The sequence below is a fragment of the Aplidium turbinatum genome, chromosome 5, assembly GCF_918807975.1.
Source record: "Aplidium turbinatum chromosome 5, kaAplTurb1.1, whole genome shotgun sequence".
In the NCBI taxonomy this organism is placed as follows: domain Eukaryota; kingdom Metazoa; phylum Chordata; class Ascidiacea; order Aplousobranchia; family Polyclinidae; genus Aplidium; species Aplidium turbinatum.
The window spans coordinates 11175398-11191691 of NC_137476.1; the positions used below are offsets into that span (position 1 = coordinate 11175398).

Here is a 16294-nt window from a genome sequence, read left to right on the forward strand (position 1 = left end):
CAAATTCCTACAAATAGGCTTCGCTGTATTTCACGGTAGTTGTTAATGATTTATTTAAATAAAGAGTACAAGTGACCTATAGCCTACTCGCACGACGTTATATGCAAATTTAAGTCGGTTATTTCGCGAGAACTATGGGCAATCTATTTCCACCTATCCAACGCAAGACGTAGTTTTCCTGCCGCGCAGCCGCAAACAGTTTTGCAACAAAAGAAGAAAGACATAATTAAGTACCCAACAGAACGGCAAAACATTTGGTAAACAATGATGGTTTGAAAGCATTTGGAAATTTTCCTGGTGATAAAATATGTAGCTATACGACGTATGTAAATAGAAAATATGTACAGTAAAGTATGTACCTCAAACTTTTCCCAGTTTGATCTTCTTCTTGCGTTTGAGGCCGCCACAGATCACGTTGTTACATCCAGGCGCAGCAGCCAATGGATTGTGTGTTCATCGAGCGTTGTGAGGTCCACATATCTGTCAAGTGGCTCCTCGTGCCCCATCCTGTGAGTAACATCTGCACCCAAGCAGATGCCAAACGAAACTTGTCAACCAAGAGCCTCCACCCGGACGGCACAGCTGCAAGGGGCAATGGACAAGTTCAGACGCCCCACCATTCTGCAGCTCAACATAGAAGGCTACACAACAAGCAAGATCAAAGTTGTGGAGCAGCTTGCCCATACCAACCGGGCACTCGTCATCCTCCTCCAAGAGACCCATTGCACCTCTGCAGATAGGCTAGCTATTCCCAACTGCACGCTAGCCGGGTCTACCTTAAGCAGGAAGCACGGCACTGCCACGTTTGTGCAAGAGAGCCTGAAGTGGACCTTTGTCGACCAATCTCCAATTGATGCTGAGATTGAGTGGGTGTGCATTTGTATCTCAGACCACAACATCGTCAACATCTACAAAGCCCCACCCTCGCAAATGTTGTCATTATCCCTTCCAACGTTCCCCTTCCCCAGTATCTACGCTGGCGATTTCAACTGCCAGCACATTGACTGGGGCTACAACAACACAAGGAGCGACGGAGAATTGCTGGCTGACTGGGCCTCTACAAACCATCTTGCCCTCCTATTCAACCTAAAGGAACCAGCCAGTTTCCACTCCGGCCGCTGGGGAACAGGGACAAACCCTGACTTGGCCTTCGCGAGTGTCGACAGCTCTCTTCCAGACAGACGTGTGCTTGAGAAGTTCTCGCGGTCCCAACACCGGCCGTCTCTCATCATCGCCCCAAAACTTATGGCTCTTGTCCCGAGTTCACCGGTGAATCAATGGAACTTCAAAAAAGCCGATTGGAATCAATACAGCCTCCTGACCAATGAGTCTGCTGCAAAGTTACCATCACCTGAAACATGCAACGCAGATGAGGCATACCAGGACTTCTGCAATGCCATAATAACTGCGGCAAAGGCCACAATACCACGTGGCCATCGAACCAGCTATACACCATGCTGGGACTCTGAGTGTGAAGCTCTCTTTCGCTCCTACCTAAGCGCCACAAGTGGTGCTGCTTCTAACGAGCCGCCACCAGACTACTTGAGCGGCTGGACACAAAGAAGCTTGAGCGATGGAACGAAGCTGTCCAAACCATCGACTTCTCACACTCAAGCCGCAAAGCATGGAGCATCATCAACAACCTCACTGGACGCTCAGCAAACTCCCCTTGTCAGTGCCCCGTTTCTGCTAATGCCATCGCTTCCCAGCTAGTCCAGAACGGCGTCTACAAGACAAAGGACCGCAAGGCATCCCGCCTTGTTGCCAAGGAAGTATCTGCCCTTTGGCAAGTGGAAACACCACAAGAGGAAGCAATCTCTGGAGACTTCACCCCAGAGGAATTCGCCACCGCCCTCCTCCTAGTGAAACCACACAAGTCTCCAGGGCCAGATAAGATCTGCCCTGAACTTGTGCTCCATGCTGGCCATGCCCTAAAGTCCTGGTTACGTAGATTCCTCTCTTCCTGCCTGCACCACCTCACAATCCCAAAAATCTGGAGAAGAGCTTTAGTAGTTGCGATCCCTAAGCCTCACAAGCCACCAGAAGACCTAAAGAGTTATCGTCCGATATCCCTCCTCTGTGTTCCTTTCGATCCTCGAAAGACTGATCTACGCACGCGTCAACCCAATTATCGACCCGCTCCTTCCAAAAGAGCAAGCTGGGTTTCGGCGCGGAAAATCCACCGTAGATCAAGTCACACTCTTAACCCAAGACATCGAGGATTGCTTTGAGGCAAAAAAGAAGGCCGGCGCTGTCTTTCTAGATCTTACAGCTGCCTATGACACCGTATGGCATCGCGCCTTACTTGCAAGCTGCTTCGCCTGCTTCCTGACCGACATATGGTTCATATGATTATGGAACTTGTCAGGAATCGAAGCTTCACCTTCACCACCGGTAGCTCACGGCGAAGCTGACTGAGACGCCTGAAAAACGGCGTCCCACAGGGATCGGTCCTGGCTCCACTTCTTTTCAACATCTACACCCACGACCTGCCAACTACGGTCTCTGCAAAATATGCTTATGCCGACAACCTGGCAATTCTCCACTCCACAAAGTCGTGGAAAAATTTAGAAGACACCTTGAGCCAGGACATGAAAACTCTCTCAGCCTATCTCCAGAACTGGCGACTGAAACTCAGCGAAACCAAAACTGTGGAAGAAGCTTTCCACCTCCATAATCGAGAAGCTGATCGTGAGCTACACGTCCAGAACAACGGAAAATCTCTGTCCTTCTGCCCCGAACCAAGATATCTTGGGGTGACACTGGACAGATCGCTCACATACCGCCACCATTTGGTGTCACTGCGCAAGAAACTGACATCCCGCGCTGCGCTACTCAAGCGCCTGGCAGGCTCTAGCTGGGGGGCGAGGGCTGACACTTTGCGTATAATAGCTTTAGCCCTTGACTATTCTTCAGCAGAGTACTGTGCACCTGTTTGGTGCCGCAGTGCTCACTGCCATAACATCGACACTGCTATAAACAGCGCACTGCGCACAGTGACCGGATGCCTGCATCCCACACCATTGGACAATCTCACCATTCTCGCTGGCATCCAACCCGCTGAGCTTCGTCGCGAAGAAGCCACTCTGTCCCTCAGTCGACGGGCACTGGAGCCTAACCACCTTCTCCACCACAAGATCTCTGCTCTCCCAAACGAGCACCCACGTCGACTGAAATCAAGACACCCATTCGTGCCAGCCGTTCAACTTCTTATCAACGAAGCTGATGTACAAGACATCTCTGCGGCTGCTTGGTCGACCATAAATGGAGTTCTGAATGGAAGTCAACCGCCACCAGACTCTATTCGTTCATCCCCGACGCCGACACACGCCCCATCGGTCTAACACTACCAAGACAGGCATGGGTGCGCTTCAACGGTCTCCGTACGGGCGTCGGGCTTTTCCGCTCAACCATGCACCAATGGGGAATGGCCTCTTCCTCCTCCTGTGAATGTGGTGCCGAGAAACAGACCGCAGACCACATCATCAATGACTGCTCCATCTTCAAGCCACCTAACGGAGTGGAAGGTCTGCGTGTCATGGATGATGAAACCAAAGACTGGCTGCTCTCTAGTAGCCTTCCAGTGTAGTCCGAGAACATCGTGAATCTGGGGTGGTAAAAGGATAGACCCTCGGCCCCAGACGCTCACACGACGACGACGATATCTGTCCTGGGGTTGATATACAGGACAATGGTAGATAATGTGCTGTGCAGTCTGAAAATCTGAGCCACACGCACAAGATGCTGAATCGGCGAGGCCCCAGTGGAACATGTTGCTGTTGAAACGGACCACTGCAGTCCGCAGGCGATTGAGCTTCACCCATTCCTTCCGAGGTAGTTCTGCTCCGGGTGGAGTGTAGGTATTGGGAAGGACAGTGAATTGGGTTGGTCTCGCAACTTCTCTCCATTCACTGTTCCAAACTTCGGAAATGTAAAAGTCGGATTTACAGATAGCTGCAGCATGTCGGGAAAACGGGCGTCGAGATTTCAAGCGCTGGGGCTTTTGGGAGTGTGAGTTTAGGACAATCTGGTTGAGGAGGTGGTCATCCCTTGACATAGTTTGTAGGAAGACACTGCGTACGTGGTTTTCCCTACGAAGTCTACCTGGGGCGATGCCTTATAGTACCGGCAAAAAGTCAGTGGGAGTTGGAAGCAGAAAACCAGTGATTATTCTCATGATGGTGTTGAGGGCAGTGTCAATTTTGCAAGTGTGTACGCTGCGGCACCAAGTGGGAGAAGCATATTCGGAGGTGCTGTAAACAAGTGCAAGAGCACTTGTACGGAGCGTGGATGTACTAGCACCCCAGGATGTTCCAGCTAGGCATCTCAGCAAGTTGTTGCGTGCTGATAGCTTAGCATGGAGGGCTTCAGCATGGTGTTTGTAGGTTGATTGTCGGTCGAGCTTCACTCCTAGGTAGGTGGGACACGGGTTGTGTGGGAGTGGGTTTCCGTTGAGAGAGACTGACAATGGGCGCGTAGATTCCATGTTGCAAAGGTGAAAATGTGTGACAGTGGTCTTCGCCAGGCTCAGTTTCAGCATCCACAGCTTCAGGTGAAAATGTGTGACAGTGGTCTTCGCCAGGCTCAGTTTCAGCATCCACAGCTTCAGGTAGTCTGCGATTTGGGCCATGTCATCTGGAAGTGCTTCCTCTACCAGATGCCAGGACTTGTAGTCCAATCGTTGAAGCGAAAAAAAGGGCCGAATCTTGACTTAATTGGTGTAAAGCTGAAACTTTGCACATTGTTTCTGTTGGTTATGTACATTGACCAAAAAAAAATCCCCATGAAAATCTTATGGTGAAAAAAAGTTATCCGCCTGTTTTGAAAATCCGCCATGTTTTTTTCAAATTGGCGGATAAATAAAATTTGAATATTTTTCCGAAGTATCGTCATACTACGGCTTCTTTAAAATATGATATTATCATTGTCACAATCAATAAGCAAGTAGGTACTCAATAACAACTATATTTGACTTTAAACGAAGTGACATTAACAAAATATTATATAATAGCCTAGGTACGCTATAATGTATAATAGTTCTAAAAACTATAATTTTGTTTACTTGTAGTCAGGTCAATATATGGTTTGACCCCAAAAAATTCCTACAAAAGGTTTTTCAACGTTTTTTTCTAGTATTTATCATCAAGAATACTATATTAAAAATCTAGGAAAATCAGAGCACCGGAAAGTTGTCATTTTCAAGATGGCCGCCAAAACAGTATAATGACAATAATTCACTTAATATTCATGCTAGAGCTCTAATTCTGGCGTCTATCCCTAGGTTTAAGGTGGTAAGGAATTCATTAAAACAATTCAAAATGAAATTAACTAATTAGTTTAATGGGAAGACTTATTCAGTTATATGAAATAACACCAATAGTGAAACACTGGCAGTACAAGAATCGCAGACCACTTATCAAGTTATTTACATTCAGTTGCTTAATAAGTCCTGGTCATCATCTGTGATGAAACATTTAATAACCAATTGAGGCTTTTATTCACTGAAATATAGAAATGCAAAACAATAAGAACTAAAGACAAACTGATAGCAATAGGTAACGTAGTAGGCATACAACACAAACTTCTACTGTAACATATAGTTTCAAACACAAGACTGCGACGCTCTGGCAAAGCAGTTGAAAGGAAAGAATGCTTGTGGTGCCAGAGGCATCGCGCTTCTTAATCAAGCAGCAGATGACAAAACTACCAAACACAAATTGCAGATGTTGTCAAGACGTAAATACCACATTCTTCCCTCCTTCATCTTCGGAACACCATCTTCGAATAATACAATAACAAATTGACAAAACGATATAATAACAAACAGATACATTTCATACATGATAGATAAATGCATTACCTACAGGCACCTCAAACATCGTATATATTGTGACCATATCTTTCAGGTGGTCTAGTTACTCTAGAAGAACGTCTCGGGTGCGTAGAAATGGTTAAGGGAGATTTAGTCATTTCATAATTAGATTCCGAAGAAGTATGAGCATCTGCATCAATATCTGGTGTAAGATTTTGCTGTGTACCTGCGGTTTCTGGTGAAGGGTTTTGTTGTGTACATGGAGGTTCTGATGTAAGATTTTGTTGTGTGAGTGAAGTTTGAGAGGGAGATTCAGAAGGAGTAGAAATCATGTTATCATTGTTTGATCTTTTTCTAGGTGTTGGGGCAAGATCGTTGGTTGAGACGGAAGATTCCCGACCATTGGGAAATCGCACATGGGCGAAACTCGGGTTTGCGTCCAATAGCTCGACCTCTTCCACAAGCGGATCGCTTTTATTTCGGACAAAACGTCGGAGTAGGACTGGTCCTGGCTGGATAAGCCAGCTAGGAAGAGATTGACCGAACATACTTCGACGACTAAACCCCAGAAATCGTTCGTGGGGAGTGGTGTTGGTTGCAGTGCATAAGAGAGATCGTACTGCGTGTAGAGCTTCTGGTAGAACTGCCTCCCAGCAGCTCTCAGGCTGGTCATACGTTCTTAACAAGAGTTTGACAGTTCTCCAAACAGTTTGGTTAATTCTTTCACATTGAGAGTTGCCGGTAGGGTGGTATGGTGTACTCCGACTACTCGCAATTCCTCTGTCTGAAAGATATTGCTTGAGATCTTGAGACATGAATGAAGAGCCTCGGTTGCTGTGGATATACAATGGATGACCAAATAAAGAAAAGAGTTGACCAAGGCATCGAATAACAGTGGGCGAAGTCATGTCTTTACATGCAAATGCGAAAGGATAGCGACTATATTCATCAACAACAATCAACATATACTTATTCCTGCCATCGAGGGGTCCTTTAAAGTCAATGCTAAGTCTTTCCCATGGTCTCATCGATTTAATCAACAATTTGGCTGGTTTACGATAAAATCGAGGTTTTAATTCAGCGCAGACTTTGCAGTGCAAACAAACATATTTGACATCTTCCATAGAAAAAGGCAGATTTTTAGTGCGAATGAAATGGGACAAACGTGTAATGCCAGGGTGCCCAAGTTTTTCATGGATTTTGGTAAGATCGGGCGAGTTAGAAGATAGTGTACACGCTCTGGATAACGCATCTGGAACTAGATTGCTTTTACCGGGTCGATGCAAGATGTCGTAATCGAAATTTCCCAATTCGGCACGCCAGAGCTGGATTTTGTTGTTTTTAATTTTACCTAGTCGTTTTGGGTCAAACATGAAGGAAACGGCTCTTTGATCTGTCAGAAGTGTAAACTTGCGGCCATGTAATAAATAGCTCCACTTTCTAACCGCATCCATGATAGCCGAAGCTTCTTTTTCTACGGTTGAATAATTTGCTTTGCAACGAGAAAATGTTCTAGAGTGAAAGGCAACAGGTTGCCCTCCCTGATTTAAAGTGGCAGCTAAGGTATGCTCCGAAGCGTCGCACTCCACTACAAATGGAATTCCTTCTTTGACACTGGTGAGGCAAGCAGATGCAAGACCCTCACGTAAAGTTTCGAAGCTTTTAATAGCGTCAGAGGGTAGAGGAAAAGAAGATGATAGATTGGATTGTACTAAAGGTCTAACCTTTTCAGAGAAATCAGGTACCCATTTGGCATAGTAAGAAAACATTCCCAAAACCCGTTGTAATTCTGGTTTAGATTTCGGCAAGGTAAGTTCGAGCAAGGGTTTAAGGCGTTCGGGGTCAGGTTTTATTTTACGGTGTGAAAGTCTATAACCCAGTAGCCTAAGTCAATCTCATTACGAGCAAAAACACATTTCGATTCATTAAAAGTTAAGCCCTCGGCTTTAGCTGCAGCAAACAAGGCGTTTAATTTCGCGTCATGATCTGCTCGATCATTGCCACACACAGTTATATTATCAAGATAGGCATAGGTGTCAGTCAAATTATGCTTTTCGATCAGTTTGTCAACAATTCGTTGAAAAAACGACACACCGTTAGTAACACCAAATGGTAAACGCGTGAATTGAAATAATTTTCCTTCGGCTTCAAAAGCCGTAAATGGGCGGTCAGCAGGACAAAGCGAAATTTGATAATAAGCGGATTTTAAATCTAAAGTGCTAAACACAGATCCTTCTGCGATTTTCGCAATTTGATCACTTATTTTAGGAAGCGGATAAGCATCAAGTAACGTAAATCTATTTATAGTTTGCGAATAGTCAACAACCATTCTTGGTTTATGTCGTCCATCTCTTGCAACCAGCACTTGCGCTCGCCAAGGTGAATAAGAAGGTTCGATAATTTTCTCGGACAAAAGTTTGCTTACCTCCTCCCGGATGAATTTACGATTTTCTTGATTGAAATTCCGAGACTTAGTAGCGATGGGCTTGGAGTTAGGTTCCAAACTTCGGAATAAACGAGGAGATTCCATGATTGAGGCAGATACTCCGCAGTAAGAGTTTCCGATCACTAACTTTCTTTGTGATCCATCAAGCTTGAACACAACTTCTTCATGCTGGTTTAGAAAACCTTGGCCTAGTATGATGTCGGCACAAAGTTTTGGTACTACTCCAAAGACGACGTTGGCATACTTTCTCTCTTGAAGTTTGACGTCAGTACACACCTTCCCCAGCACTTGTGCAGTGAGTTGGTCCGAAGCCATTGAAACTTTAGATGGCTTGCCTTGAGGTTGCAGTTTAATAAATTTTGCAGCTTTGGCACTCATGAAGTTGTCGGATGAGGTGTCCAGCAAGCAATCGAAATCCACCCCTTTAATTTGTGTACGTAGTGTGGTTTTGTTTAAGCATTCTGGGACTGTACCAAGAACAGAATACAAGTGAGATTTTTCAGCATCATCATGGGCTGTGTTGTCATCGTCAAGTGGGGACTTCTGGCCTGCAAATGGTATTGCAGCTGCTTTCCGAAGGTTGTTTTAGCAAACACGTTGAAAATGACCGATCTTGCCACAAGCATTGCAAAGCTTGTCTTTCGCTGGACAGAAGTATCTGCCACCGGTATGGAGATTACCTCCACAAAAAAACACTTGGGCTTTGTGCATCGGTTAGAAACTGTAGGTTTCATTGTTGCCGTTTTCACATCGCTGCTGGATTGCTTAGAATTGGATGAAGCACGCTGGGGTGAATTAGTTAAATAAGAATTTGAGTGTTTTTTGGCTTGGTCCAGCATTTGAGCTTTTCTAATGGCAGTTGGTAAATCCAATTTTTGCTCTTCAAGTAATCTCTGTCGAATTGTATTGAAGTTGATGCCATTAATAAAAGCGTCTCTTGTAATTTCGTCTTTGTAGGTCTCGGCGTCTACGTTTTCGAATTCGCATTCTCTTGCTAGTTGACGTAATGCGTGAATGTATTCATCGATGGTCTCTTCAGGATTTTGAACTCTGGTCATTAATAAATGTCTAGCAAACACAACATTTTTCTTTTTATGATAAGCATTGTCGAGCGCTGTCCTTGCTGCGGCGTAGGTCCCTGCATCTGCGATGAAGGCGTAGGTTCTGTGTGAGAGTGAGTTTGCTAGTAACCCCAGCTTGTCGATGTTTTCTTGATTTCCTTCGTTTCTTTCAACCGCAGTTAGAAAAGTTTCAAAAGTTTTTTCCAGTGATCGTATATTTTCTTTGCTTCGGGCTCCTCTGGAAGGAGTTCCAGTCTGTTGGGTCGCAGCAACTTATCCATTAATACAAGTGAATAAAATTGTGATGAAACATTTAATAACCAATTGAGGCTTTTATTCACTGAAATATAGAAATACAAAACAATAAGAACTAAAGACAAACTGATAGCAATAGGTAACGTAGTAGGCATACAACACAAACTTCTACTGTAACATATAGTTTCAAACACAAGATAATAATGTTATGGTTTTATTTATTGTCGCTCTACAACAGCTAAGGTCTTTTAGCGACAGGGCTCATTTTTAATTTGTATCAGGTTTACGATGTTATCACATTATTACCCGATTCATTCTCACTGCGCTATGCAGGATAGAACACAATCGGTACCGTTTTTCAAGTCTTCGGTTTGACCCGACCTGGAATCGATCTCAGATCTACCAGCACCAGAGCCGAAGGCAAAACCACTCGGCCACTAAGCTGGTGTCAAACACAAGACTGCGACGCTCTGGCAAAGCAGTTGAAAGGAAAGAATGCTTGTGGTGTCAGAGGCATCGCGCTTCTTAATCAAGCAGCAGATGACATAACTACCAAACACAAATTGCAGATGTTGTCAAGACGTAAATACCACATCATCTTCATCCAGTAACGACTGATTGTAGCCTACGTATTGTCACAGGCATCAAGTTGCACTGACAACATGCTGAGGTACAGGGTAAATTATTCTGCCTGCAGCTACACCTGGCAGTGCTGCAGGCAGTTCTGCAGTTGCAGTGGATAATCTATAAGAGGGAATCTGGGTCCGCATTCATGTCCGACTCTGTTGTCACAAACTGACTGCCTTCCAGTTTCCAACCCCACCTGCAAGTTTCCATATCACTCTCCTGTCCTAGCCAGACCAATATTTGGTAGTAAACCCTTAGACAGTGAAATTTTGTTGATGACTCAGTAGGTTGTAGGTGTTCTGGTGTCACAAATGATTGGGAAGAGACGACTTTTTTTCTTAGTACTCTGTAGTGCAATGCTGACGAGAGGAAATCCGTCCGCGTGCCCCCAAAAATCACAGCCATCGCTTGACAATCTTTGTTCACAATAGATGCTGCTGTCTGCTTTGGAAGAAAGAAGTAATTGGCATAATGAAGAAGCAGGACCAACAGATCTGTGTCTTCTGCAATCAACGTTGTCGAGTGTTACACTGCACTAACAACGGTAGCCTTCGCAATCGGAACATCAGCATCACCTGGGGCATTGATCACTTCGCAGCCTTTAGGCTACCCCGAAGTGTTTTACTGATCGATTAGGTCGATCATTTTTTTGTTTGTTCATGTACATTAACGTTATCTTCGGCCACAACACCATTCACAATATTCCTCAGGGTTTGATCTAGCGAAAAAGCTACATAACCAGCCAGTGATGTCCTCTGCGCTTCATTGGCAAAGCGGAGTTGCATGATTTCAATCCTAGTCTTCTCTGTGATGTTGAGTTGTGATATGTTGTGCCTTAGAATCATACGGTTTGCATTCTGACCCGGTGTCAAGGCAGCAATCATTCCCATCCCGTGGAAAGTCCCCTTCCCATCCAGGGTGATAATATTATGATCAACATTGTCAGCTGCAAATAACATTGTACTTTCGAGTAGGTCTATGTTCTCTAGAACAATGGATTCTGACGCTACACAATCAGCTGCATTCTTTTCAAACCTCAGGACTTCTGCGTAAGAAGTACAATATCCCATATAGTGTAAGCTGTAAAGTATCAACAAGAAATCTCGACCTGTACAAATGATCTTCTTGAACAGCAAGACCAATTTGCAATGTGGCAATCACCGCTCGTGGTCTGACGATCTGGTCGGTCGAGTGGTGAGTGTTCCAGACGGTTGTTCGCCTGGTCAAACGTCATGTAGAAACCGTTCGGGTCTACTGAATATTACGTCATGGAAATTCCTAAAACATGAGCCAAAATTGCACCATCGTCCGTAAGACTCGTGTCAAACCTGTTTAAACCTGTTTCAGTTGAAACCTGTTTGGACATGAAATTGCGTAACACGAACTGCTCTCGTGCCTTTGAGTTATCACAAATTTTTCTGATTCATTCTCGAAGTTGTTTGTTGGAAGTCGGTCGCACATTTAACTGGTTTATTTGGTGCTTGCTAGCTGGACAAATTCTCCGTCTTTTATCCAAGTAATCTGTATCGTAGTGACAGTTTTTAGAGGTGCAAGGCGTTGCATTTCGATTTCGATAACCGCGGGCTAATTTTACAGGAATACAGTTTTGAAAAGACGTTTCGAAAGAGTGTTTATTTTTCGGTCACCTACATGCAGACGAACGGATTCGGGAATCTTATGTTACAATTTTCCCACGAAGAGATTATGGTTTACCGCTGTGACCATAAAAAATAAAAGACGAGTTCTTGTCAGTTGGTAGGTCAAGAAGAAATTAAAGCAAAAAAAAAAAAAAAAAAAAACGATTTTGTTAGCTGGTAGGCCAAGAAGCACTTGAAGGCATAAAAATAAACGACGTGTTTGTTGTCAGCTAGTGCAGAAGAACTACTTAGAAGTACAAGAAATAATAAAAGAAGATTTGTTGGTTGGTAGTCTATCACTCTTACAGAAGCAAAGAAAAGCAAAGACATTTCTTCTCAGTTTGGTACAGAAGAAAAATAACTTTGACATTCATTGGCAAGAAAGAAGATTAAAAGACAATCCATCTGTGCTTGTAGATTCAAGTGGAAGAATCCAAGCAAGTTTTGTGGACTTTATACTCGTACAGCTACGGTATCGTGCATTTAAATTCTTTTTTGTATTTTTACGGTCTTGGCAAGTTAAGTTTTTTATAACTACTGTAGCCTAATAATTTTGTGTGTTTGTGTAACTTAATTTTTTTAATTGTTAATTTAGCCCCAACATTTAATATGTCTACACTCGGTGGCGACAAGGACTCGACCGCCGTAGACTCGACTGAGTTTAAGCCTGATGATGTTCTTTGCGGTCGGGCAGGCCATTCTGGGGAGAGACCCAATAACGATGAGGCTAAGTCAGTTCGAGAGGCCCGGCATCTTAGACGGGATATTTTGACTCAAATTGGGAAACTTTCTGTAGCCCTAGGTTCTTTGAGTGATAAGCAGGAACTGTTAATTTTTAGATCTAAGTTATCTACTTTAGAAGAGGAATTGCTGCATTTCCATGCTCTTTTGACTAAAATCTTTAACTCTGCAATCTTGGCAGAACTTCGTGATAGGGTAGATCCCGAATTTAACTCTTTAAAAAATAACTTTGAAGAAAAAGAAAGTGAGTTCTCAGATATGTTGGATGCTGACATACATCCTGAGGATAGCGCCTCAAATGTAAGCACTAGGATGTCTGAGAGCTCGTCACGGATAGTTACACAAATTAACCTACATTTAAAACGAGAGGAGCTCCAGATACAAGCTGAGGCCGAAGCGAGAGCTGAGGCCATACGAGCTGAGGCTGCTGCGAGAGCTGCAGAGGCCGCCGCGAGAGCAGCTGAGGCCGCCGCGAAAGCCGAAGCGAGAGCTGCTGAGTTCGCACTCAAAGACGCTCAGTTGAGGGCTGAACAACGAAAAGAGGTAGTTTTAGCTGAATATCGATCAGAGGCGGGCTCCCGGCGTAGCTCTAAGAAGGGCTCTTCTAGGCATTCCAGAAAAAAACATCAATCGCAGTTTAATTTACATAACCTTTTCCAAACGCCCGTTCAACCTGTGAGTGGACCAGGGCAATCCACACGTTTTCCAGCTGTTTCAGGAGGTCTCGGGGCCGCGGCTAAGGGTCTTCCGAATGCTGTAGAGCCAAGGTCTGCGAATTACAACCGAACTCCTCCCCCAGAGCGTACAGGTCACGGGGCCGCCATTAGTAGTAATGCTTTGCCCCCTTCACAGTTTTCTGCGCCGCTAGGTTTTGATCGCCCAGCTACACGTAATTTGGGTGGTTGTGAGAGGCGTATCGCGTCTCCTGATTTTAACGTGTGTGAGGATCGTGATCGGGCTGTGCATGTGACTGAGCCCACTCAGCCCCTTAAGGGATATAGCTTGTCTTCTCCCGCTAAATCGAGTTCTCAACAGCAGGATTGCTTTTTTGAATACCAAAATAGTAGGACGTTTTTTGATAAGGCGGCCTTGATTGGTTACGATGGTAATAATATGCCATTTATCTTCTTTAAAAATCGTGTTACGGCCTTAATGGCAGCTTCGCCCTTTAAGGGGACTCGTTTGACTTTGTTACAAGCAGCTTGTGTTAGAACAGCTGCGCAAACGATTGCTAATTTGGTTTCTGACACCCCTGGCTTGTCAGAGGAAGACAGGATAGAAATGTCGTTAGCTCGCTTGTCCCAGCGTTTTGGGGTTCGTGGAGGTCTTTTTGCAGAACCGGAAATTAGAAAGTATCGCTATGGTAGCAAATTGACTTCGACCTCTTCCAGTGATCTGAAAGAGTTTAAAGATGAATTATCGCAGTGTTTGCTTTACGCGCAAGCTTATGGTCAGCGTGACAAATTGGAAGGACGTTTTGTTTTGGATTTGGCTAAGCGACTCCCGTTTGACGCTAAGCAGCGTTATCTTGACTTTTTAGGTGATCAGTATGGTGGCACTGATGAGCCTACCTTTCAGAGTTTGTTTGAATTTGTAGTACGGGAGGAAACGCGTAAGTCGACTGATTTTAGCATTATGCTAATGGGCGATTCTGGTGAGTCGCAGCAATTTAAAAAGTTTGGCAAAGGAAAATTGCCTTCATGTCCGGTTAGGCAGACGTCCGTAAAACCCCATGATGATGTGATGTCAGGGAGTTCGCAGTACTCGACTGTTGTTGGCGCACCGCGCGGTGGTGAAGCCAGACGTAAAAACCTACCGGCATGCATTTGTTGTTCGTCACGTGGTCAAGTTGAATATCATTTTTTGTCTAATTGTAAAGAATTTTTGCGCTTGACACCTAAAGATCGGAGAGATGTCATTGTGAAAGCTGGCAAATGCTTGAATTGTTTGCGCCAGCATATGGATAGGGATTGCGTTCATGCAAACAACTGTCGTAAGTGTGGGCCTAACAACGATAGGAAACACTATTTTCTTCTGCATGATTTTTATGTGACGTCACGTGATTCTCTGGATTTGGTTGGGAAAGATGATGCTCGTGCCAGAGTTCCTGTGCGTAATGTTAAGATTGGAAATGTTAAAGCAGCCTTTAACCGCGTTACTGCTGCTCGTGTTTTGAATCCAATGACTGGCAAATCGAAGTTGGTGTATTGTCAGCATGATCCTGGTTCGCAGTTGACGTTTGTTTCGAGTGATTTGGTGTGTGAACTTGATCTTAAACCGTACGATAAAGCGTCGTTTAAAATGGATACCCTGGCTGGTCAGAAAGCTACTTGTGCTGACCTTGTCAAACTCAACATCCAGTCGTTAGAGACAGATGAACTGTTTTGTGATATAACCGCGGTGGTTAACCCAGCTTGGGCTGATGATGTTAAAACTTTACCGCATAAACAAGATTTAAATGGTTTCCGTCATTTTCATGACGTGAATATGTTTCATTTGAATGAGTGTAGTACTGTAGATGTACTGATTGGCAACGACAACGCTTATTTGATGTGTGCAAAAAAAGAGCGTGTTGGTGAAAATCGTAGTGAACCACATGCTTTGCTCACTCCTCTCGGCTGGTTGGCTTGTGGTGGTAAGTCACCCTTAGATGAAAGCGTTGCTAAAGTGTGCAGAGTGCAGACGTCTTCAGAGTCGGATGTCATCTCTGGCTTTCAGCGTAAAATTGAGTCTCGCGATATGGAAATAGCAGACCTGAATAAAGTCATTCAGGATTTGACGTTGCAAAATGAAACCTTTGAATTGTCTGGATAATTTGGCTAGAGAACTTGTCGAACCGAATATTGAGTTGAAAGATGGTCAATTTGAGATACCTGTTCCGTTGAAGGAAGATATTGATCTACCTAACAATTTTGTGTTGGCGTCATATAGAGCTGCTGCTTTAAGAAAGAAAGCTTTAAAACAACCTGAACTTCGTGATTTCCTTACTGACACCATGAAAGATCTTAAATCAAATGGCTATATTGAGCGTACTGGTGAAGCAGGAAATGTCAAGGGATTTGAATGGTATTTACCATACTTTGTTACGTCACAATTAAAAAAGCGCATTGTTTACGATGGCAAGTCTGAATTTCGAGGAACTTGTGTTAATGATGTAATGTTTTCGGGTCCTGACTTGTTAAACCCTCTGGTAGATGTCTTGGCTAGATTTCGGCTTGGTAGATTTGGTCTCATGGCTGATGTGACTAAATGCTTCTTTCAAATAAAATTACCTGAGTCGCAAAGGGATTTGTTTCGTATATTGTGGTTTGAAGATGATGACCTTGAAAATGGTAGGATGGTACCATTTCGTTTTTGTGTACACCCTTGGGGAATAAAGAGTAGCCCGTATATCGCTTGCTTGGCTATAAAGAAAATGATCGAGCAGAATCCCAGCAGTGCTGGTGAATTGACTCTCTGCAATATTGCAAATAATATATACATGGATGATTTTATATTTTCGGCTGATAGCTTAGAGGAAGCTCAGCAAATCACTCATGAATCAATTGCTTTGTTTCATAGCCGTGGGTTTAAACTTGGTAAGTGGAGTGCTAACAAGGAGGCTATGATTGTCTTGTCAAATTTGGATAATGAGATGCTTTCACCTTTGATTCGTGACATTGACTTTCAGACTGAAAATATGACTTTGCCATCAGCGAAGACATTGGGTTATGTG

At 44.1% G+C, this 16294-nt stretch overlaps 1 protein-coding gene across 1 annotated transcript; it reads right to left on the reverse strand.

Annotated features, from left to right (window-relative positions):
• Positions 1-7661: 7661 nt before the first annotated feature.
• Positions 7662-11271, reverse strand: LOC145770937 (uncharacterized). Its single transcript, XM_082582679.1, has 3 exons — positions 10867-11271; positions 8953-9574; positions 7662-8806 (listed from the first exon to the last, which is right to left on the reverse strand). Exons 1-3 carry the CDS (start codon positions 11269-11271, stop codon positions 7662-7664), a joined length of 2172 nt encoding a protein of 723 aa, XP_082438805.1.
• Between the last annotated feature and the right edge of the window lie 5023 nt (positions 11272-16294).

Coding starts and splice junctions, on each gene's coding strand:
- LOC145770937 (XM_082582679.1), bottom strand. CDS start 11,271: ATGGGATATTGTACTTCTTACGCAGAAGTCCTGAGGTTTGAAAAGAAT. Junction 9,575..10,866: donor TGGCCGAAGATAACGTTAAT/GTACATGAACAA, acceptor GCGACCCAACAG/ACTGGAACTCCTTCCAGAGG. Junction 8,807..8,952: donor CCGATGCACAAAGCCCAAGT/GTTTTTTTGTGG, acceptor TACCATTTGCAG/GCCAGAAGTCCCCACTTGAC.